Raw genomic sequence first — 20,153 nt, forward strand, 5'->3', positions numbered from 1 at the left:
AGCATAATGTCTAATTCGCAAGTGGTTCCAATTTTCTCAATGGGGTCGTTGCGTCCAGCCGCGCAATGCAATCAGACACGGCACCCTGTATCCCCTGTGCCACCTCCTCGATGCTTTTCCCCGCATCGATAATAGAGACATCCTGCTGCTTCTCGAAGATCGTCCGGAAAAGCTCCCGCACTCGGCTTTGCATCGTCTCATTTTCATATCGCTCGGCGCCAAATCCACCACGCTTTGCTGCTTCTTCGGGGGAAATGCTGAGGAACAGGCAGATATCCGGGCGCGGTAGACCGATTTCAGGTTGCCATGCCCACTCCAACGATAGTGTGGGGTTCGCTTTCGCGGCAGAGTAGACGACGCCGGAATACGAGTACCGGTCTACAATGACCGTAGTTCCGCTAGCGATATCTTCCTCAATGCTCTTGGCGACCTCCCAGCGGTTTGCTGAGAAGAGGAGGTGTATAGAATGGTCGTCTTGGTGCGATGAGCCGCGCAGATAGCTGTCAATCAACTTGCCGATGGCCGTTGTCCTGTCTAGAACATATTATTAGACAAATGCTACAGGAGTTGAGCGCGCATTGAATTACCTGGGAATCGGATGTATTTCACCTCATCTCCTCGCTTTGAAATGAAATCCCGTAGCATCTCACACTGACTTGATTTCCCAGCGCGGTCGAGACCCTCAACGACAATGAGAGCTCCGCGTCGCGTCGGCCGCGTTGAAAGACCAGTCATGGTGAGCTAATGTCGTATGGACTGATGCCAGAATCTCAATTGTTTGAACGAAGAAGCTTGGTTCCTGCGGGAGACCTCGAAATAGCCCAAAATGTGTTTCCAAGGAGATGGCCAGGGCGATGTGTAGCGATGTTTATCGGGGAGTCCAATTTCTCCTGGCCGATAAGGACAAGAATTCCGCGCCGATCCAGCACCGCCCTTCAATGACCACCAGCGCCATGGACCAGTCGTCCTCGTCCCCAGCGATGAGCTTTACCGTGCTGGCATCTACTGCTCCGGTTCTCGCCCCGCGAGTAGGTAAATTGGCGATTGCAGGCCGCAAGACCATCGCGACCCCCCACCATGTGCCGCTCACTTCGCGGGGCACAGTCCCGCATGTTGCGCACGATGTGATGCGCCAACATACTGAGATTAATAGTTTATATGCTGGATTGGAAGATTGTAAGTCCTGTTTGCGAACGAATCCAACCTGTACTATCTGTCCTCGACGTAACTAACGCATGTGTCCCCACGGGGGCATATAATCAGTCATCGCGAGAAAACAACCACCTGTATACAATACCCCCGCGGCGGATCATGAGTCGCCGTTGAAAAAGTTCATCTGCGTCCCCGAGGACATGCCATTGATTCTTGGCCCGCGACGATTCCCTCCCATCCCATGTCCACCGGCGAACACCTCGAGTTCCATCGCACTGCTTACCTCAACTGGATTCACCCAGCTAGACGCCCACGATTACGTGCAGGCAGTGCAAAAGCTGAGACCTGATATTGCCGTCGGAATGGTAGACCTGGCTAACAAGCAGCCGGGATCGAAGCGGCGGGCAAGAATGGTTGACAGAACGCACGCGTGGAACCGCGATGCATTGGAGCAACTATACGGGCCCTCTGTGGCGGAGGAAAAGAAGGCAAAGAGCGCATATTTTGCGCCCATCTTGCCGCTTGATAATGCACAGCAGTCTCTCTATTTGGATGATCTAGAAAGCGAGTTCCGGTGGGATATCTCCGGTCTCGCACTTTATCAATCTGCCTCGTTGGGATTCGTCCCTGAATCGCTGGCGGACCTGCCTCGGTTACTATTCAGTGAACCGGAGACTCCGCACACTATTCTCCGGGACATATCGCTGGGCGCAGATCTTTTGACTACGCCTCTGCTGGGCGTGTCGTCAGATGCTGGTATCGCCATGGACTTTGTCTTCCCGGTTCCTGATGTCTTGCAGGATGGCAGCGCCAAACCTCGGCCTTTAGGAACTGATATGTGGAAATCTGACCATGCTGTAGATACATCCTCGCTGGGCGAGGGATGTACATGCTATGCTTGCAAGAATTACCATCGGGCTTATGTCCACCATTTGCTAGTCGCCAAGGAGATGACCGCTTGGGCGATTCTTCAAATTCATAATTTCCATGTCATGGATGCGTTCTTCGCGGGAGTGCGGGAGAGTATTCAGCGTGGTACCTTCGAGCAAGACGTTCGGATGTTCAACTGTGTTTATACCTCTGCTATGCCCGAGAGCACCGGGGAGGGTCCTAGGTATGTCGACGATACCTCCTTTACCGTCTGTTGGAAACATGAAGCTGAATTAACAAATCTTTTTAGATTACGAGGATATCAACTCCCGGCCAATGGCCCTAATCAGCCCCGTCGCATGCCAAAGGCGTACGGACTGCTGGATGGCGCTGCCCAGAAATTCGCCGCCTCCCAGTCGGAAGTCGCTACCCCAGATGCCGGCGCCGACGAACTCGAAGAACAAGGATTTGCTGAGAAGGCCTGATCACACCCACCGGATGGTCGTCTTTGACAGCACTTGCATGAGAAATGGTACTTGTTAATGGAAAGCATTTACTTAGCAATTGGCGTATACAAGATCTATCATTCAAGATTCGAAAACATTTTATAAGAAGCGTAGAAATGCACGCATATTCGTAATAATCATCTCAATGGAATCGGGTCACTAGTATACACAGAATGAAATCCACAGCTTCCAAGATTGTGCCATTCAAATCTCACATCCAAGCATTCCCTTATTAAGCCGTCGTCCATCAGCAGAACCCTCGGTCCAGTTTATCCTCTGGCCAATGCCCTTATTCCTCCTCACCAGCCAAGACTCGCCACATCCACTTGACCTCGTCCTCTTCTTCCTTAGAGCCCTGCTTAGTGCCGGCGCCAAACTGCTGACCGACGACACAGACAAGCCACGAGTCGTTCTTGGTGGTGTCGAGGTAGGTTTCAGTAGGCGATCCGCGGGGGTAGATGCGACGCCATTCATCCCAGATTCGGAAAGCCTCTTCGCCCCAAGCGCGGAAACTGACCTCCTCGATAATGGTCGGAGTGACGATTTCCTTGCCACGGAAGACACCCCATGTAACGGCATTGACGCTCTCGGGGTTAGAGCCGAGGTCATCAAGTCCCACGTCAGCGGGTTGGATGGGAAGCGAGGATTCGAAGTCGCCCTTGATGTTCGTCGCGAACCAGGTCAGCTTGTCGTGACCGTGCTTTGCGAACATCGGCTTGAGGATGTTGGTGTAATCGTTGCTCGAACAGAAGAACTCAACAAACGGCTTTTGGAACACAAAGCCCTCTCGTTGCGGACCCCAGCCGAAGATCGGGTGATCGTTGTGTACGCCGTTCACTGCGGGTTGCGAGGCCAGAGTCCACCAGCCGCGGCCATCGATGAGTTTCAGCAGCTCTGGTCGAATGAGCTCGGTCTCAGCGTTCAAGCCCTGGCCATCTTCCTCGGCGCCGCCCTCTGACCATGGAACCATGTGTAGCTCTCCAGAGACGTGGCGTCGGAAAAGTGTGCTCATATCCTTATTGTCGACGGGGTGGCCCCAGAGTCGACGGGCAGAGTTGGCAGTCACATGAAGTGAGGGTCCATAACCGTCAATCTCACCGAAGGCAGGAGAGCGGGCATCACCCCATCGTCCGTTGGGGAAGTCATCCCATGTGGCTTCTCTGCCAAGCGCACCAAGACCCTCTGAGATGAGGAGAGTAGTGCTGCGGTCCGGCGGTTGTGCGGGCATGCCTGCACTATCTGCGCGGGCCTCATGAACAGAGTTCTGTGATGACTCGTGGCCAGAGAGCTGGTCGACAATGACACGGTTGTGGGGTTGCGAGTTGATAGAGGATGCACGACGTCTTCGTGATGCACGTCCAGCGAGATCATGCGGAATAGCCGCGGGACCGTCATCGATAGCAAAATCTCCGGCTTCGGAATGGGCTGGGATCAAGTCGGACTGTTCCAGAATGAAAGATACTGTCTTCTCCAAGTTCAAGGTGTAGAAGTGGAATCCCCGCGGCCCTGGGCAAGGAAGGTCTTTGATACCACCGACGATCTCGCTGACGATATCCACACCTGCGCGCTTGACTGCGTCGTCGTCATTCTTCAGTTCTTCCATGCGCTTCGCAATGGGGGGCGGAATAGTGACATGGCTGAGCTTTGTCACTCGGGTCAGAATCTTGTAGCTGTGGATGGGCATCAAGCCTGGAATGATGGGAATGGTCTTGAAGGCACCCGATTCATGGTTGCGGAGCATATCCTCAAACTTCTGGTAAGCATCAATGTCGTAGGTCAGCTGGGTCATGATGAAATCCGCTCCAGCCAACGTCTTCTCGACCAGGTAAGGAACATCCTTAGCCGGATCCTGAACATCCTGGAACGAGTCCGCAGGATGGCCCTCTGGATACGCTGCAACACCAACACAGAAGTAGTCACCATGGGTCTGGCGGATATACCGCACCAGATCAACAGCAAAGGTGAAGTCCTTGTTGCTATCATCCTCTCCATGCATGTTGTATTCCTCGCTGCGGGGCGGGTCTCCTCGCAGCGCCAAAATGTTGCGGATTCCAAGCGCCTTGGCCTCATCCAAGGCCATATCTACCAGCTTGCGGCTCATGTTCGTACATGTCAGGTGCAACACGGTCGTCAGCTGTAGTTGGCGCTGGCATACTTCTGCCAGCTCGAGGGATCGCGCCGCAGTGCTTCCACCGGCGCCCCAAGTGACCGTAACGAACAGAGGGCGGAGGGCCTGAGCCATTCGCTCCAGACGTGCGGACAGGTTTGCAAAACCCTATTGTACTTTCTTAGCAAATATTCACAATGCGCTCAACTCGCGGGGTAACCCCACCATCCGAGTCTTCGGAGGGAAGAACTCCAAAGAAAAGTAGTTTGCATCTGGCGGCAGAGCCGCAATCTTCTCAGTGATCTTCTTCTCCATTGCGGCCTTTCGACTGTATCGCTCGACAATGGGAGGGGTTGGATGGAAGAAGGAGAGGACTCGGGGCAAAAGTGGACCATGTCACCATCTGCTCCAGTCGCATCGGGAACTATGATGTCGACAGCTGCCGGGGTGGCCATGTCGCATTTATATTATCTACGCCAAATACTCACATTAACATGCATACAAAGTCTAAAATACTCTCCTATACAAGGAGCTCTCTGTGCTGATCCTTTGAAGCTGCAAAAAAAAAAATTGCCCAGCTTGACAGATGACTCAGCGAGATAACGGCGGCTAATCGAACGGTTTTAATCTGAAGCTGCCATTCTGTACTGTGTACTCCGTACATTGGGTGTCTTTTTTGTATATTCAGAGCTGGCCAAACCAGCCAATTTCTCCCCAGCATGGCCGCCCGTCCACCAAACTTTCTCCGCTACTTCCGTCTTCAAGCAGCTCGAACCCCACGGGTGCATCCGTCGCGGTCTATTTCCACACCCACTCCTTCACAGCCCCCGAAGACATCACAAACAAGCCCTAAAGACTCTCGCTCTCGCCTGCGTCGATTCAATGACCGTCTCCCTCGTTTTCTCCGCACATATACCACACCGTTACTCGGAGCACCGGTCACCCACATCACCTCATTCCTAATACTTCACGAGGTCACTGCCATCCTTCCTTTGTTTGGCCTAGTTGGCGCATTTCACTATGGTGCTTGGATGCCGAATCTGGCGTCGGAAACGGACGAGACTAACGCCTTTGACGAGGGAGCTGCTCGCTTTGGCCGCTGGCTGAAAAAGAAAGGTTGGGTGGATGAGGATGACGCAAATACCGTTGCGGAGCATGAGGCCACAGGTGTAAAAAAAACAGAAACTGCTGGGGTGCGACTGGTGCTGGAATTTGCTACGGCCTATGCGATCACGAAGGCTTTGCTGCCAGCTCGGTTGGCGGCAAGTGTTTGGGCGACGCCGTGGTTTGCAAGGACTGTGTTTACACCGACAGCGAACATCGCTAAACGGCTCTTCAAAAGAGGTTGAGCCAATTAAGCATTACTGTGATACCAGGCATGATTATTATATTCGAGGATCATACGAATTGTATATTGTTTATTTTTGCCAAGCCTTCGGGGCTCCTTCCTCAGAACCGCTGCTTATTCTATAGTAGAAGTGGTCGAGTGAAGAAGTCCGTTCAGACAGATTCACGTTTGGGACGAGAAATTTACTCGTAAACCCAAGCGGCCTGGGCGGAGGTGTACTTAAGGACCTCGGAGGCACCGAACCAGAGAGCGATCTCCTTCTTGGCGTTCTCGACGGAGTCGGAACCGTGGCAGACGTTGCGGCCGACATCCTAGTAGAACTGTAAGTATACGGCACATGGAAGCGGAATGTGGGGGAGCTCCTTACGATGGCGTAGTCGCCACGGATGGTACCGGGGGCGGAGGCCAAGGGGTTGGTGGCACCGAGGAGGACACGGCCGGTCTTGACGGCGTCCTTACCCTCCCAGACCATGGCGCAGATGGGGCCGCTCAGCATGTCTTCGGTTGTGTTAGTGGATTGCTATAGGCGAATTGGTTCAAGCGAGGCAACTAACAGGCAACGAGACCCTTGAAGAAGGGCTTGGTGGCGAGATCAGCGTAGTGCTTCTCGAGGTGCTCCTGGCTGGGGAGGTGAGCTTCATGGCAACGAGCTTGAAGCCACGGTTCTCGAAGCGAGAGATGATGGGGCCAATGAGTCCACGCTGATGGAGTCTGTCAGTAACTGCTATTCAATTGCGCGAGCTCTTCATGGTCCATCATGAATCCGGTTCGCGGGGCGCTGTATCCATACCTGGACACCATCGGGCTTGATGGCAATGAAACTAAAGCAATTGGTTAGCTTGACCGGAATGGTGGGGGTAATGGCGATAAAAGGAGAAGGATCATTATGCAAGATTGGTTCAGGGCACATACGTCTGTTCCTCGTTGGCGGACATTTTGAATATATGAGACCAAATAATAAGCAAAGGTATGAAGCAGGAAAAGAGAGGCGGGAAGAGGGGAAGATTAAATAAAGGCCGTTAAAAAATTTGGGCACTGTGAGTTGAGTCGATGATTGGCTGCTCTACGGAGGGGTGTTTCTGCCGGAATGCTAAGGCAGCCATCAAGTGGATCTGAAGGTTGTTGCCTCGCTGCCTCAGGTAGCTTACCCCAGCTCAGGCCAGCTTGTAATTAGCTTCTGTTGACGGCATCTCCACCTTTAAATGCAGGACCCCCCATTGATACACAACGCCCTTGTGTCGGAGATCGAGGGTCTCTGCTGATTGATTATACTGACCATTTCATCATGGCCAGGAGTTTGCCTGCGCCCCGTTGGGCAATGTTGCTCTCCTTGGTACTCCTCATCGGATGCATGGTCGCCCCCAGCTGTATGCTCACCTTGTCCCGGATTGGGAGATGAAACCCAGCTAATCATCATGGTTTCAACAGTGGCGGTCAAACATAAGGACTTCAAGACATGTGAACAGTCCGGATTCTGCAAACGAAACCGCGCCTTCGCCGACAACGCCTCCACCCAAGGCTCTCTATGGAGCTCTCCTTACGAACTTGATCCCGCTAGTATCCATTTCAAGGATGGCATCCTCGCTGGCGACATTGTCAAAACAACCGCCACCAATGAGAAGGTCCAGTTACCTCTCACAGTGTCATTCTTGGAGTCGGGAGCCGCGCGCATTGTGGTGGATGAAGAAAAGCGATTGAGAGGCGACATTGAAATGCGCCATGGCAGCTCAGCAAACAAGAAGCGTTATGATGAAACTGAAAAATGGGTGATTGTCGGAGGTTTGGAAGTCAGCAAGTCGGCCACATTAGATGCTCAGAGCGAAACTGGGTTCACCAACATCCTCTACGGACCCGATGGCAAATTCCGAGCAATTGTTCGTCATGCTCCATTCGGTATCGAGTTTCAAAGGGATGGACAGACCCATGTTCAATTGAACCACCAAGGCCTGTTGAACGTGGAGCACTGGCGACCGAAGGTGGATCGCAAAGACGACGAATCCGCCGAGGATGAGAGCACCTGGTGGGAGGAGACTTTCGGAGGAAACACTGACTCGAAGCCGCGTGGGCCCGAGAGTGTTGCTCTTGATGTCACTTTCCCCGGATACAGCCATGTGTTCGGTATTCCAGAACACGCAGACTCGCTCTCGCTCAAGGAGACCAGGGGTGGATCTGGCAACCATGAGGATCCTTACCGCCTGTACAACTCAGATGTCTTCGAATATGAACTCCAAAGCCCGATGACTTTGTACGGAGCTATTCCGCTCATGCAAGCCCACCGCAAGAACTCAACCGTTGGTATCTTCTGGCTTAATGCAGCGGAGACTTGGATCGACATTGTGAAGTCGACAGTCTCCCCCAACCCTCTTTCCCTGGGTGCCCACTCCAAGACAGACACGAAGACCCATTGGATCTCCGAGTCGGGTCGGATTGATCTGTTCGTGTTCCTTGGCCCTTCGCCAAACGACATTAGTAAAACGTATGGCGAGCTCACAGGATATACACAACTGCCCCAGCAGTTTGCCATTGGATATCACCAATGCCGCTGGAACTATGTTACGGACGAGGATGTCAAAGAAGTCAATGCCAAGTTTGACAAGTATCAAATCCCATACGACGTGATTTGGCTCGACCTTGAATACACTGATGATCGGAAATATTTCACCTGGGACCCGCTCACCTTCCCTGATCCCAAGGGGATGCAGCAAAAGCTGGATGAGACTGAGCGGAAGCTTGTTGTTTTGATTGATCCCCACATCAAAAACGCAGACAAGTACTTCGTTTCTGAGGAACTCAGAAGCAAAAACCTTGCTGTGCTGAACAAAGATGGTGAGATTTATGATGGATGGTGCTGGCCCGGCTCTTCAAACTGGGTTGATTGCTTCAACCCTGCTGCCCACGCTTGGTGGGCCACACTTCACAAGTTTGACAAATTCAAGGGTTCCCTTCAGAACCTTTTCATCTGGAACGATATGAACGAGCCCTCTGTTTTCAACGGACCTGATATGACCATGCCGAAAGACAATCTGCACTACGGTAACTGGGAGCACCGTGATGTTCACAATGTTAACGGCCTCACCCTTTTGAACGCCACCTACAAAGCGATGCTGGAGCGCAAGAAGGGCGAGGTGCGCCGTCCATTCATCCTGACGCGCTCGTACTACGCCGGGGCCCAGCGCGTGTCTGCCATGTGGACCGGAGATAATCAGGCCACCTGGGACCACTTGGGTGCTACCCTCCCTATGGTTTTGACTAACGGTATTGCTGGCTTCCCATTTGCCGGCGCAGATGTGGGAGGATTCTTCCATAACCCCGACAAAGAGCTTCTGTCACGGTGGTACCAAACAGGTATCTGGTATCCTTTCTTCCGTGCGCACGCTCACATCGACACTCGCCGTCGTGAGCCATATCTGATCAGCGAACCGCATCGCTCCTATATTGCCCAGGCAATCCGTTTGAGGTATCAACTTCTACCTGCTTGGTATACCGCCTTCCACGAGGCCTCGGTCAATGGCACGCCCATCGTGCGTCCTCAGTACTATATGTTCCCAGAGGATGAGCAAGGCTTTGCTATTGATGATCAACTGTACCTTGCTTCCACCGGCCTTCTCGTGAAGCCTGTTGTACAGGAGAACACATATAGCGCTGATGTCTATATCTCTGACGACGAGAAATACTATGACTACTTCGATTTCACCGTCTACCAGGGCGCGGGCAAGAGACACACCGTCCCCGCCCCGGAAGAGAAGGTGCCCATCTTGATCCAGGGAGGCCACATCATCCCCCGCAAGGATCGTCCTCGTCGCAGCTCTGGTCTCATGCGTTGGGATCCGTACACATTGGTCATCACATTGAACAAAAACAGCGAGGCTGAAGGCACCTTGTACGTGGATGATGGTGAAACCTTTGACTACGAGCGTGGCGCCTATATTCACCGGCGCTTCAACTACCGTGGCTCGGTGTTATCGTCGGAGGACATTGGGGTTAAGGGACCCAAGACTGCCGAGTACCTGAAAACTATGGCTGGCGTGACGGTCGAGCGGGTAGTGCTCGTTGACCCTCCCGCCGAATGGAAGGCCAAGAAAACTGTCACTGTCATCGAAGATGGAGCCAAGGTGGCTTCCACAGCTTCGCTGGAGTACTATGAACAGGAAGCCGGGAAGGCCTCTTATGTTGTGGTGAAGAAGCCCAGTGTTGGCATTGGAAAGACATGGCGGATAGAGTTCTGAGCGTTGTCTCCCATTTACTCTTTTTACAATATACATGTATGCGCTATCTTACACTTTGAGATCGAATTAGACTGCATGTAATTCACAGCATTTTGATATACACATTTTCCAGAGCGCTGAGATAACACTCTCGGGCCAGCGGCAATGCTTCTAATCCTCGTGGGACATAGTGTTGATCACATAGTTATCTCTATGATGGATATAGAAGTCGGAGTGCCTGCCATAACCTAGGTTGGTAGGCAAGTCAAACGGCCTGACTTCTCACCGCGATCATGCCGGAAAGTCAGGTTTACCAATCCCACGAAGGGTTCTGTTCCAATTGGGCCGATCTTGGGGCTCAGGACAGAATTGGAGGAATACCGGGCCCCAGCAACCGATCAGATGGGCGTAAGTGTGCATTGCCTGTTGTATGCTGTTGGAATTGGCTAACATAGTTCATCAGCGAGGGCAAGAAGCTTTGCAGCTGTGAATTGCATACGCCATTTCAGTGGCCAATGGATCACGCAGTCATCGTAAGTATCCAACCCTGGCTTGTCTTTTGGATGCAATGCTTACCTTTTGTTTCTGCTTAGGCTCTTCGCCCTTGCACATACAAGTGTCCCTACTGCCCAGAATTTGATGATCTCGAAGACACTACTCCTCGGGTATCGGAGGTTCAGCAACATATCCAGGAGGTCCATCTGGTAAGAACACTCACGCACAATTGACTGGCGGTATATTGATGTCTATGCACAGGTGAACGTTGATGAGTTCCCCGGCCTCACAATAGTAGCAACAAGGGCCCTACTGCCACGCCCTTGGAGATACTGGGGGCCCAGCCTCACTCGCCGTTCAAGATCTGAATCGGCACACCTCCAATGAGAACCAAGTGTATCAACAATTCCACTCTTAGTTTCCAGTTTTCACTTGCGCTCCTCTTCTTTAACAGTGTAGACCTTTGAGGATGAACAGATATCCGATAGTTTGTACCATCACCCGCGTCCCGGGCGATCAAAGAGAACCCTCCATGTCTGAACAGAGTCATGGAGTACAGCCCCGTTGACTTTGTCCGTAGTACGGTAGTGCCAAAGGTATGATGACCTGATGGCCTTTCGACCTTTCGATCCCTGCTGTCGGGCAAAGAGTGCCAGGCCCGATACACGAACTGAGTAATCTGCCTGCATGGGAAACTATGGCGGACCGCGATGGCTCTGTCCACGACATCTTATGAGCACTGTCCTGAGCTCTTGATTATGGATCACCATAGTATTGATTAGAAAAGATGGGAACCCGTCGGGTCCGCATCGTGTCCGCGTCACGCAATCCGATCTATGACATAAATCACCCGGAACTGTCGTTCATTATGAGGTTGATGAAATTGTTTAACTGGAGAACCGGCAGTGGAGACTGCTAAGCTGCGCCATTTAGTTATTTTGGCTTTATTCCTGTCCCAAGCTCGTCAGTGTTCATCCGCTCTTTAGGAGTGACGAATGGAAATCGATCTCACGATGTTTAACATATCAAGCTCGAGCTTCCAATGTCCACTTCTGTCCATGGATCTATCCGTCATCCACTTATTCACACCAGGGGCGGTCTTCAAAGTATCCCCGTTGGCAAAATGGAAGGACAGAATATCTATTCTCAAAATGGGGCTATCCACCGCCAGGTATATAAACTACCTAAGAAGTCGCCTAGTGTCTCCGACCAGTTCATTCCCAACGGTAGAGAAGTGCCATACCTAGCCCCTATATTGTTTAGAGGAAAATGATGTAGTCCATGTCGAAGAAACAATGATATCTAATATAAAACCATTGGTTAGTTTACATGGATGGGGCGGTCCCGGGCAGTGTGCTTCCAGGTACTTCCAATTGAGCAGCAAATCCAGCAATAAAGCCATTTGATTGTTCTGTGAGACATAGCAAGTCTGTCATCTAACATTATTCAGGTATTCTTTAGCAAAAGAGATCGTCTCTGAGAGCAGCAAAGCATAGCAACCGTGGTCTTTCTGTCCCTAGTCCGTGTCCGTCACCATTGAATCCCCATCATGGCCAACCAAGCCGAACGAGTCTGTGTCCCCGTCATCAGCATCTCCGGTTTGAGCACTAGTCTGTTCAGATCCCGATGTCTCGTCAATCAGATCAAATGGGTTCTCACTGCTGCCGATCATCAGTCCCCAGATTGAAGCCTGGGTAATCCGACTATAGTAGTGTTCTTCTTCAAAAGACTCTTCGCCATCAGTGAACTCGGCGTAGTCGCCCTCAGAGTCAGATGACTCGTAATCATTGTCAAGGTCCTCAATATGAATATGATGCTCCCCGATTATCCTCCTCATTTCTTCTTCGGAGTGCAGATGTTGCGGTTCATTGCCCTTCCCTCCTTCTTGAGGGACTGAAAATTCCATTGGTAGGTCTGTTTCAACACCAGGGTGTCCATCTCGTAGTGCCAGCTCCTTGGCCTCGGAAAGACCAGGTACCTCAGCTTTACGGCAACAGCCACACTCGGCAGTACAGTGCCCAGCAGCATGTGTGCGAGCTAAGTTGAGGCTACGATTCAGACAACATCCACACTCACGACTACAGCACCCCCCTCTCGCAGCACAGTCCTCCCGAAGCACAGGATGCATGTACCATCTCGGGTGGGACCGCCACAAGTCAAACGCTCTTGACAAAGGGCCGTTGGAGAATGCGCTGCGATACTTCCCCCATTGGCGCTCAAGGTACCGATATCTGTTCTGCAAATCCTCAAACTCTTGTTTGTTCTGCTCTCCCAAGCGCGTCATCCTCTGAATTGTCTCTCGCAGCTGTCTCTCCGTTTCAAGGAAATCCTCCAAGCAATCACTGCCGCCGTGGAGATCTAATTCGTAGATATACCGATCCCGTCGATATCGCTGCAAAGCATTGATGTCCCCATTCTTTTCGAGTTCGGTTTCCCTCAAGCTGGGCTCTCCCAAAAGGCCTCTCTTGAATGCCGTCCACACCATTAGGTCATTCTCAGTCTCGAAGCACTGCGTGTTGAATATAAGCTCGCGCTTTTTGAAATTTTCAATCTTGTCCTGTAGATTTAATTCGCGTTTTTCCAACTCGACTTCACGGAGTTCGACTTTGAGCCTGAGGGCTTCGATGTCCATATCCATCTTGCGTTTTCGAAGCCGGTCTTCAAGAGCGTCGATTGACGCCTTTTTGGTGTCCTCGTTCATGTGGGTCATCCTGGCAGTGCTGGGGGTGAGAATGAAGATTAGCGAGATGAAGATGAAGTATGACTTTGTCAAAGGGCAGTCGAGTCATCACATTTATGGAATTGTGGTGTCAACGATTCATCGTGATGTCAATTGAGTAGATTTGGTAGGTACAAACAGACCTCCCAAAATAGGAAGGCGCTATCCATGGACCATTAAGATCACGCCCTCACTGTCACTCTCTCGCTCTACCTCGCTCTCTCAGCTACTCGTACACACAAACAAGAGATAACAGCCCTAGCGATCAGGTCGATTTCTTGGCACCAATCAAGCTCAATCGCCAAGTCAACAGCCTTGGAGATCGACATGGCTGACTAATCAGGGCGAAAAAAGCCGCTTGCGTCGTGTCCAAGGTGTGGAGGTGTACCTTTTTGGCCCTTTTCTCCCTCATTTTACGCTTGTGCTTGGTCAATCCCCTCGCATTTTGCTTCGAGACTATTAACTACACGCGACTGGGGTCTTGTCGGCTTGGCAATTTCAATTGTTATTTTATAGCGACCGTGGAGGTCCCATCACCGGCGTCATGTCTCTCTTCCAGGTGGCCTTTGACTATGCCGCGCCCGTCTTGTACGTGAAACTGAATTGGCCCCAATTGATTCTCAAATTTTCAGTGCTAATAAACATTCATATAGCCTTATATCCTCTCCCATAACGTCCTATGCCGACCAGATTGTAAGCATCCATCGCACAAGAAGCTCCGCGGGTTTCTCCTTGGATATTCCTCTGATTATGCTTATTGCGTCGATTTTGAAGTAAGATCCTACCCAACGGCGCGTCCAATGGTGCGCTCACAATAGGATTGCAATTTGGTATTGACGAATTCCAGGGTCTTCTTCTGGTTTGGAGAGTATTACTCCGCTACTTTGTTGACACAAGCAATTGTCATGATCGCGGTCCAGATCGCGATGCTCAAGGTCGCGTTGGATAATCGGCCTTCTCCCAGTGGCAGAAATGGAATTGAGCATGCGCCCTTCAGTGGTGCGGTCTCTGAGTCCAAATCTGCACGACCGTACGAATTCTGGCAGTGGCAGAACACCAAGCCGTGAGTTCCTGGCGCTCCGATGAGCTCAAGATCCAAGCTAATTGGCCGATTTTTAACAGGTACTGGATGTTCCTGGCTTACTTCGTCGGAGCCTTAGCTATCATCCACCTGACCCCAATCGCTCAATCCGAATACTATATCAGCTTTTTGGGCTACGTCGGACTCGCCGTCGAAGCAACCCTCCCTATTCCTCAAATCATCGCCAACCACCGATCGGGTTCATGCAAGGGCTTCCGGGTCTCTGTCATCGCGGCCTGGATTCTCGGTGATACCATGAAAATGAGCTACTTCTTCAACAGCACGGAGACAATTCCATGGGCATTCAAGCTCTGCGGTATCTTCCAGTGCGTGTGCGACTTCTATCTCGGATTCCAGTTCTATATCTTCACGCGAAACACTCCCACGCACACTCCGACCCATTCGCATTCCAATTCCCACGCCCACTCCCTTTCGCATCCCATCTCACACTCCCATTCCCGCTCCCACTCACAGACCGCTGGCGAGTCTGCGGAGCCAAATGGTCGCTGGGGTCATCATGAGAAGGATATCCGCATGACTTGAAAATGTCGCATTTTGAACTTGGACTCGGAATTTCTGTAGATAACTATGGGCGAACAACATTATAGATAGATTTGTAATTTGAACGAGACAATGTCAATACCTTTACCTTTGATCCCAGGCCTGCATTATGAGACAGGTACCACGCTACAGGTAGTTTGCCTATTTTGCAATTGTGCATGAGTAAGGCATACATCCATAAGCGAGGGACTATCGTGATCGCTATGCAGGCGCTTCTTTCCAGATGAAGCAAGAACTCGTGGTAAAAAAGGCTTAACTAACTATGGGCAGAATTAGGTTTGAGGGGTTGAGGCTTTGAGCACTGCCCGGGGACTTGCCGTAGCTACCCCACCCTGCGTACGCGCGTCACCGGGTAATGCTCCGTACACCATATTCTACACAGTCCGCGCAGCCCAGATCTATGGTTTTTCCTAATATCAAGTTGAAGTAGCCACCCATCTAAGAATTTACAATGGCTGACTTGCCTACAATTCGCATTGGCTATGTGCCCGGTGCGTCAACCACCCCCAGAGCTTCCACGTTGGCGGCGGCGCAGCACTGCCCTCAAGTCATTTGCTTCTCCCGATGGGATACTCACTCAATCGATCAAAGCTAACAATCACCCTCATTCACTATTAGAGCATTACCTGACCCCTCTCCACCTCGCCCTCCGCTCCCCGGCCGTTTCCTCCTTCCCATTCAAGATTGCCCTAACTCCATTTCCATCCGGAACAGGGCACATGATCACATCGCTACGCGGCAACGAGATCGATATCGCAATCGGTCTAACCGAAGGATGGGTCGCAGGCCTAGCAGGGAAACAGCAGACAAGCCAGAACTCCACGGACGGAGGATACAAGGTCGTCGGCCACTGGGTGGACAACCCACTCCGTTGGGCCATCGTCACCGGCCGCAATCGCGATGAAATCAACGGCGTATCTGATCTAAAAGGCCAAAGAGTTGGAGTCAGCCGGCTGGGCAGGTAAGTCGCTAGCATTAAGCCGTCACACACAAAACGAGGGCTAATATATTGTCAGCGGCTCGCACATCATGTCCTTCGTCCTTGCCCAGCAACAAGGCTGGAACGCAGACTCCCTAACCACCGTTCCCCTGGGACCCTTTGGGCCCCTACGAGACGGCGTCTCCGGGCTCGATGCCGCAAAGCCCGAGCAGGCTGCTAACCCATCAGCTGAGTTCTTCATGTGGGAGGAGTTTACTACGAAGCCGTATTTCCACCCCACGGCTGAGAAGCCAAGTCCGCCGCTTAAGAAAATCGGTGAGATCTTCACGCCCTGGCCTTCGTGGCTGATTGTTGCTTCGACGGCGATGTTCCCAGACCCTGAGCATGACTCGCGTCTGGATAGTCTCTTCCGGGCTTTCGATCAGGGTATCAAGGACTTCAATGCCGATACTAAGCGTGTGGTTGGGCTTCTTGGCACTGGTGAACTCGGCTGCAATTATATTGAGGAGGATGCGACGGAGTGGCTCAAGGATGTTAAGTTTACGGATGCTACCCGTGGAGTCGATGAGGGCATTATTGGGGGCGTTGTTGATGTGCTTAAGGTTGCCGGTGTTATTGATGAGGGTTTAAGTAATGATGAGGCTGTGGGACGGGTTATTGGGATTAAGAGGTAGATATTTCCTGCTTGAGATTATGTACCTGAACGCGTCTATGCCTTCGAGTGAATCATTGCAGTGGATACTCGATACTTTCGGGGCCCGGCATAGCACTCACTCGTTTAGGCATTGCAAAAGCCAAAATCCATGTCATTGTCAATGAGTCACTGCATTAAAGTTCCCTAGCCTTATATCTATACGTACGATCTAACAGCGCAGGCCCAGGACTTCAAATAGTGTATGAGGCCCATGGCTTCCATCGGGGACTATTCAACGCTAACCTGACTTGGGGTAGAGGTTGGCTTGGCAGCCCAGACTGGCCAGTTGCCATACTTCCAGAGTATGAGTTAGCATTAACAGAGGACTCCATGTCACATTCTTCACTCTGGCACATTTCGAGGGAGATCGGGAGGCTTACGATCGATCCAATTTTTGATTGGATTTGGGTAACGAAGTACTTGAATGTCAAAGTACGTCAACTTCTTCGCCAGCTTACTGCGTACACATGACAAGTCGTTTTCATATGGATCATTCGTCGCCCATCCAGGTGAACCTGATACTCCAGAACGGTCATCAAGTGATGCCGATTCAAGTTCAAATTATACAAACAGTGTCACATAAAGGGGTATCTTTCATGTCAACGGGCATGCAGAAGACATCTGATGTGAAACCTATGTCATGAGGTTGGGTGCCCGGGTTCGGTATATATTAGGTTGGCCATGTTGATGGTACCTATGCTTCATTGATCCAGGATTCGCCCCGTCCTACAACCAAGTCAACCCGCATTTTGGAGACTTTCCAACCGAGAACTATGAGCTACTAGAGAAAGATCGAATCCGTGCACAGACTAAGAGGATATGATAATCTGGTGGAGTTGCAGGGTACAACGTGGACGATGCATAGACCGATGGGGCATGCACGATGGGACGCCATATGAAAAAGAGCAACACTCCTGACATTGACAGGTGAGTCTTCCCTCGAAGCCAATGATCCAGTATGCGTGGTCTAAAACTTGATATTATCACTCGGCCCACATGCTCATCCCTCGGTGCATTCCTGGCCCCGAATACTGGGCCATGCCCGATCTCCTCCCCATGACAACGGCTGGAATGCAGACCAGGGCGCAGTGGGAAGTTCCGACCCAATCAAATGCGTCATATGTAAATGTCATCTATACATTAAAGTTGTCCAGGGGCGAGGAATGACCTTGATCTCTTCCCTAACGGCTGCTGGCGTGGACATTGTGGATCATACCATGCGCTTTGAGCGCCGGGTCAGGCACTTGAGGGCTGGAACGCGGCCATTCTTTCGGCCAAAACAAGTAAAATAACTCGCAGGATGCTACTTAATGTCGTGTGATACTCGATCCATGTGAGCAGATGGTGTTCCGACTTGTCGTTGTCGTTCCGGTCATTATACGTCCTTTAACCGCGTATATAATTTGTTTTTCTTAATATCTAATCGGACAGGTTAGAGCAGAAAGTGCACTGCTCTTGTCATTATGCGTCGCTACCAGGGTATCCTTTCGTGGTCGGTTCTGTTGGCTTCAATTGGAGGCGCGCAGGCCAAGCTCGACCTGAATTCAACTAGTAATATAGTTGTTTACTGGGGTATGTGGGTTTTCGCTGTTGAAGCCAGTTGACACTGACATGGTTACGTTTTGCAGGTCAGAATTCTTTTAATGGAAAGGGTGATAAGGCACAGCAGCCTTTGGCACACTACTGCGACAGTAAGTAGAACCAGGAGCTATGCATGCGGGTGACGAGACTAACATGAGCATCTAGATGAAGACATCGATGTGAGACGAGGATTGGAAGAACACAGAACAATCTCAGTCAATGAGCTAACGAATGACGGCAGGTTATCCCAATGGCCTTCAACATGATGGTCAACGGCCCAGGAGGCGCGCCAGAGGTTGATTTCTCTGTCACCAGCAAAGATTGTGAGGTCTTCGAGGGCACGCAATTGAAGAACTGTCCTAAAATTGGGTAAGCATTGCAAGTATCTCCTGGCTCCCATGCCAGAGAGCTAATAACTTCCAGCAAGGACATCCAGACATGCCAAAAGAAACACAAAACCATCCTGCTATCCATCGGCGGAGCCACTTATAGCGAAGGCGGCTTCAAGTCTGAAGCTGATGCCAAGGACGGCGCAAAGTTGATGTGGGAAACATTCGGCCCAAAGAAAGAGGGCTCTAAGGCTCTTCGTCCCTTCGGCGATGCCGTCCTGGATGGCTTCGACTTCGATTTTGAGGCCAATGTCCAACACATGGCTCCCTTCGCCAATGAGCTGCGCGCGCTGATGGATGCGGATAAGAGCAAACAAAAGTTCTACTTGACTGCGGCACCGCAATGTCCATATCCGGATCAGGCAGACAAGGATATCCTCAACGGTCCCGTCTACATCGATGCCGTCTGGGTGCAATTCTACAACAACTTCTGCGGCGTCAATGCCTTCAGCTCCGACAGCTCAAGCAACAAATACAATTTCGATGAGTGGGACAACTGGGCCCACACGGTATCGAAAAACAAGGACGTCAAGGTCATCGTCGGCGTGCCGGCCTTCACCACAGCCGCTAGCACAGGATACATCCCTGCCTCCGAGTTGGCCAAGGTTATCGAATACTCGAAGAAATTCAAGAGCTTTGGTGGTGTTATGATGTGGGATGCTACACAAGCATACGGCAACGATGGGTTTATTAAGGACGTGCGAAAGAGTCTGGGCCCTGCTGATGATGATTCCGGTTCGTCGTCGCCCGACCCGGCGTCAACTTCGGCGCCTGCTTCTACGTCCACTGACTCAACGAAGACGACCACGAGCACCGACACGAAGACGACGAGCACAGTATCGTCATCTTCCAATGCACCCGCTTCCTCACTCTCCTCTTCCTCCTCTTCATCTGCTTCTGCTTCGCAAACGGATGAGCCTACCAGCGCCGAGAACAACCCTACCGATAACAAGCCGAAACCGACTACTACCGCTACCCCTAAGCCTGCGACTACCGAGGCCAAGCCGGAACCGACTACTACCGCTACTCCTAAGCCTGCGACTACCGAGGCCAAGCCGAAACCGACTACTACCGCTCCTCCTAAGCCTGCGACTACAGAGGCCAAGCCGAAACCGACTACTACCGCTACCCCTAAGCCTGCGACTACCGAGGTCAAGCCGACTAAGATTGCGACCACTGTTAAGCCCGAAGCTTCAGCGACAAAGTCTTCGAAGACCACTGCGTCTCCTACGAAGACTGCTGCTCCGTCAAAGGGTGATAACGAGAACGACAGCGAGGATTCCGACGATGAAGAGAATAATACTCTGAGCTCGGTGCTTGGAAATGACCTCATGAGTCTGCTGGGTGGTCTCCGCCAGGCTAACAACCTTGCTGGCGGTGTCGCCAACGGTCTAGCCAAAGGCCTCAGACATGGAAAGCGAAACCGCATCTGAGTATTTGCGCCTTTCTTTCAAGATTGAATGTGTCAAATGCGTGTCATACTTCAATTTGATATCGAGTACTCC

General features: G+C 51.5%; 11 protein-coding genes across 11 annotated transcripts; 7 read left to right on the forward strand and 4 right to left on the reverse strand.

The window, feature by feature from the left end:
• Positions 1-10: 10 nt before the first annotated feature.
• N7515_001000 (bifunctional thymidylate/uridylate kinase) lies at positions 11-735 on the reverse strand (the record flags this gene model as incomplete). Its single annotated transcript, XM_056661744.1, has 2 exons — positions 11-534; positions 588-735. The coding sequence occupies 2 exons, from the start codon at positions 733-735 to the stop codon at positions 11-13; spliced, it is 672 nt and encodes a 223-aa protein (XP_056526910.1).
• A 203-nt stretch (positions 736-938) lies between these two features.
• Positions 939-2,507, forward strand: N7515_001001 (tRNA-ribosyltransferase family protein; the record flags this gene model as incomplete). The annotated part of the gene is made up of 3 exons (XM_056661745.1): positions 939-1,176; positions 1,264-2,266; positions 2,333-2,507. 3 exons carry the CDS (start codon positions 939-941, stop codon positions 2,505-2,507), a joined length of 1,416 nt encoding a protein of 471 aa, XP_056526911.1.
• A 310-nt stretch (positions 2,508-2,817) lies between these two features.
• Positions 2,818-4,950, reverse strand: N7515_001002 (methylenetetrahydrofolate reductase (NAD(P)H) MET12; the record flags this gene model as incomplete). Its single annotated transcript, XM_056661746.1, has 2 exons — positions 2,818-4,803; positions 4,861-4,950. The coding sequence occupies 2 exons, from the start codon at positions 4,948-4,950 to the stop codon at positions 2,818-2,820; spliced, it is 2,076 nt and encodes a 691-aa protein (XP_056526912.1).
• A 404-nt stretch (positions 4,951-5,354) lies between these two features.
• On the forward strand, positions 5,355-5,984 carry N7515_001003 (uncharacterized protein; the record flags this gene model as incomplete). The annotated part of the gene is made up of 1 exon (XM_056661747.1): positions 5,355-5,984. The coding sequence occupies one exon, from the start codon at positions 5,355-5,357 to the stop codon at positions 5,982-5,984; it is 630 nt and encodes a 209-aa protein (XP_056526913.1).
• A 171-nt stretch (positions 5,985-6,155) lies between these two features.
• N7515_001004 (uncharacterized protein) lies at positions 6,156-6,944 on the reverse strand. The gene is made up of 5 exons (XM_056661748.1): positions 6,896-6,944; positions 6,774-6,804; positions 6,538-6,684; positions 6,351-6,503; positions 6,156-6,294 (listed from the first exon to the last, which is right to left on the reverse strand). Exons 1-5 carry the CDS (start codon positions 6,916-6,918, stop codon positions 6,166-6,168), a joined length of 483 nt encoding a protein of 160 aa, XP_056526914.1. The 5' UTR covers positions 6,919-6,944; the 3' UTR covers positions 6,156-6,165.
• Positions 6,945-7,268: 324 nt separating this feature from the next.
• On the forward strand, positions 7,269-10,209 carry N7515_001005 (glucan 1,3-alpha-glucosidase ROT2; the record flags this gene model as incomplete). Its single annotated transcript, XM_056661749.1, has 2 exons — positions 7,269-7,350; positions 7,412-10,209. The coding sequence occupies 2 exons, from the start codon at positions 7,269-7,271 to the stop codon at positions 10,207-10,209; spliced, it is 2,880 nt and encodes a 959-aa protein (XP_056526915.1).
• Positions 10,210-10,481: 272 nt separating this feature from the next.
• Positions 10,482-11,070, forward strand: N7515_001006 (uncharacterized protein; the record flags this gene model as incomplete). Its single annotated transcript, XM_056661750.1, has 4 exons — positions 10,482-10,600; positions 10,652-10,721; positions 10,782-10,892; positions 10,945-11,070. 4 exons carry the CDS (start codon positions 10,482-10,484, stop codon positions 11,068-11,070), a joined length of 426 nt encoding a protein of 141 aa, XP_056526916.1.
• A 1,129-nt stretch (positions 11,071-12,199) lies between these two features.
• Positions 12,200-13,393, reverse strand: N7515_001007 (uncharacterized protein; the record flags this gene model as incomplete). Its single annotated transcript, XM_056661751.1, has 1 exon — positions 12,200-13,393. The coding sequence occupies one exon, from the start codon at positions 13,391-13,393 to the stop codon at positions 12,200-12,202; it is 1,194 nt and encodes a 397-aa protein (XP_056526917.1).
• Positions 13,394-13,946: 553 nt separating this feature from the next.
• Positions 13,947-15,026, forward strand: N7515_001008 (PQ-loop repeat-containing protein; the record flags this gene model as incomplete). The annotated part of the gene is made up of 4 exons (XM_056661752.1): positions 13,947-13,990; positions 14,056-14,175; positions 14,250-14,465; positions 14,525-15,026. The coding sequence occupies 4 exons, from the start codon at positions 13,947-13,949 to the stop codon at positions 15,024-15,026; spliced, it is 882 nt and encodes a 293-aa protein (XP_056526918.1).
• A 469-nt stretch (positions 15,027-15,495) lies between these two features.
• N7515_001009 (uncharacterized protein) lies at positions 15,496-16,658 on the forward strand (the record flags this gene model as incomplete). Its single annotated transcript, XM_056661753.1, has 3 exons — positions 15,496-15,535; positions 15,663-16,005; positions 16,061-16,658. 3 exons carry the CDS (start codon positions 15,496-15,498, stop codon positions 16,656-16,658), a joined length of 981 nt encoding a protein of 326 aa, XP_056526919.1.
• Positions 16,659-18,141: 1,483 nt separating this feature from the next.
• On the forward strand, positions 18,142-20,081 carry N7515_001010 (glycoside hydrolase family 18 protein; the record flags this gene model as incomplete). The annotated part of the gene is made up of 5 exons (XM_056661754.1): positions 18,142-18,250; positions 18,307-18,369; positions 18,425-18,438; positions 18,501-18,628; positions 18,683-20,081. The coding sequence occupies 5 exons, from the start codon at positions 18,142-18,144 to the stop codon at positions 20,079-20,081; spliced, it is 1,713 nt and encodes a 570-aa protein (XP_056526920.1).
• Positions 20,082-20,153: the final 72 nt, after the last annotated feature.

Source organism: Penicillium bovifimosum (genome assembly GCF_028826915.1).
Source record: "Penicillium bovifimosum strain IBT 22155 chromosome Unknown utg000001l_segment0_segment0, whole genome shotgun sequence".
Taxonomy (NCBI): Eukaryota; Fungi; Ascomycota; class Eurotiomycetes; order Eurotiales; family Aspergillaceae; genus Penicillium; species Penicillium bovifimosum.

Bases quoted from the DNA above. Each gene is read 5' to 3' on its own strand.
- N7515_001004 (XM_056661748.1), bottom strand. From the start codon at position 6,918: ATGTCCGCCAACGAGGAACAGAC. The intron at 6,805-6,895 runs GTATGTGCCCTG...CAATTGCTTTAG, and splicing joins TCCGCCAACGAGGAACAGAC to TTTCATTGCCATCAAGCCCG. The intron at 6,685-6,773 runs GTATGGATACAG...AGACTCCATCAG, and splicing joins TCAAGCCCGATGGTGTCCAG to CGTGGACTCATTGGCCCCAT.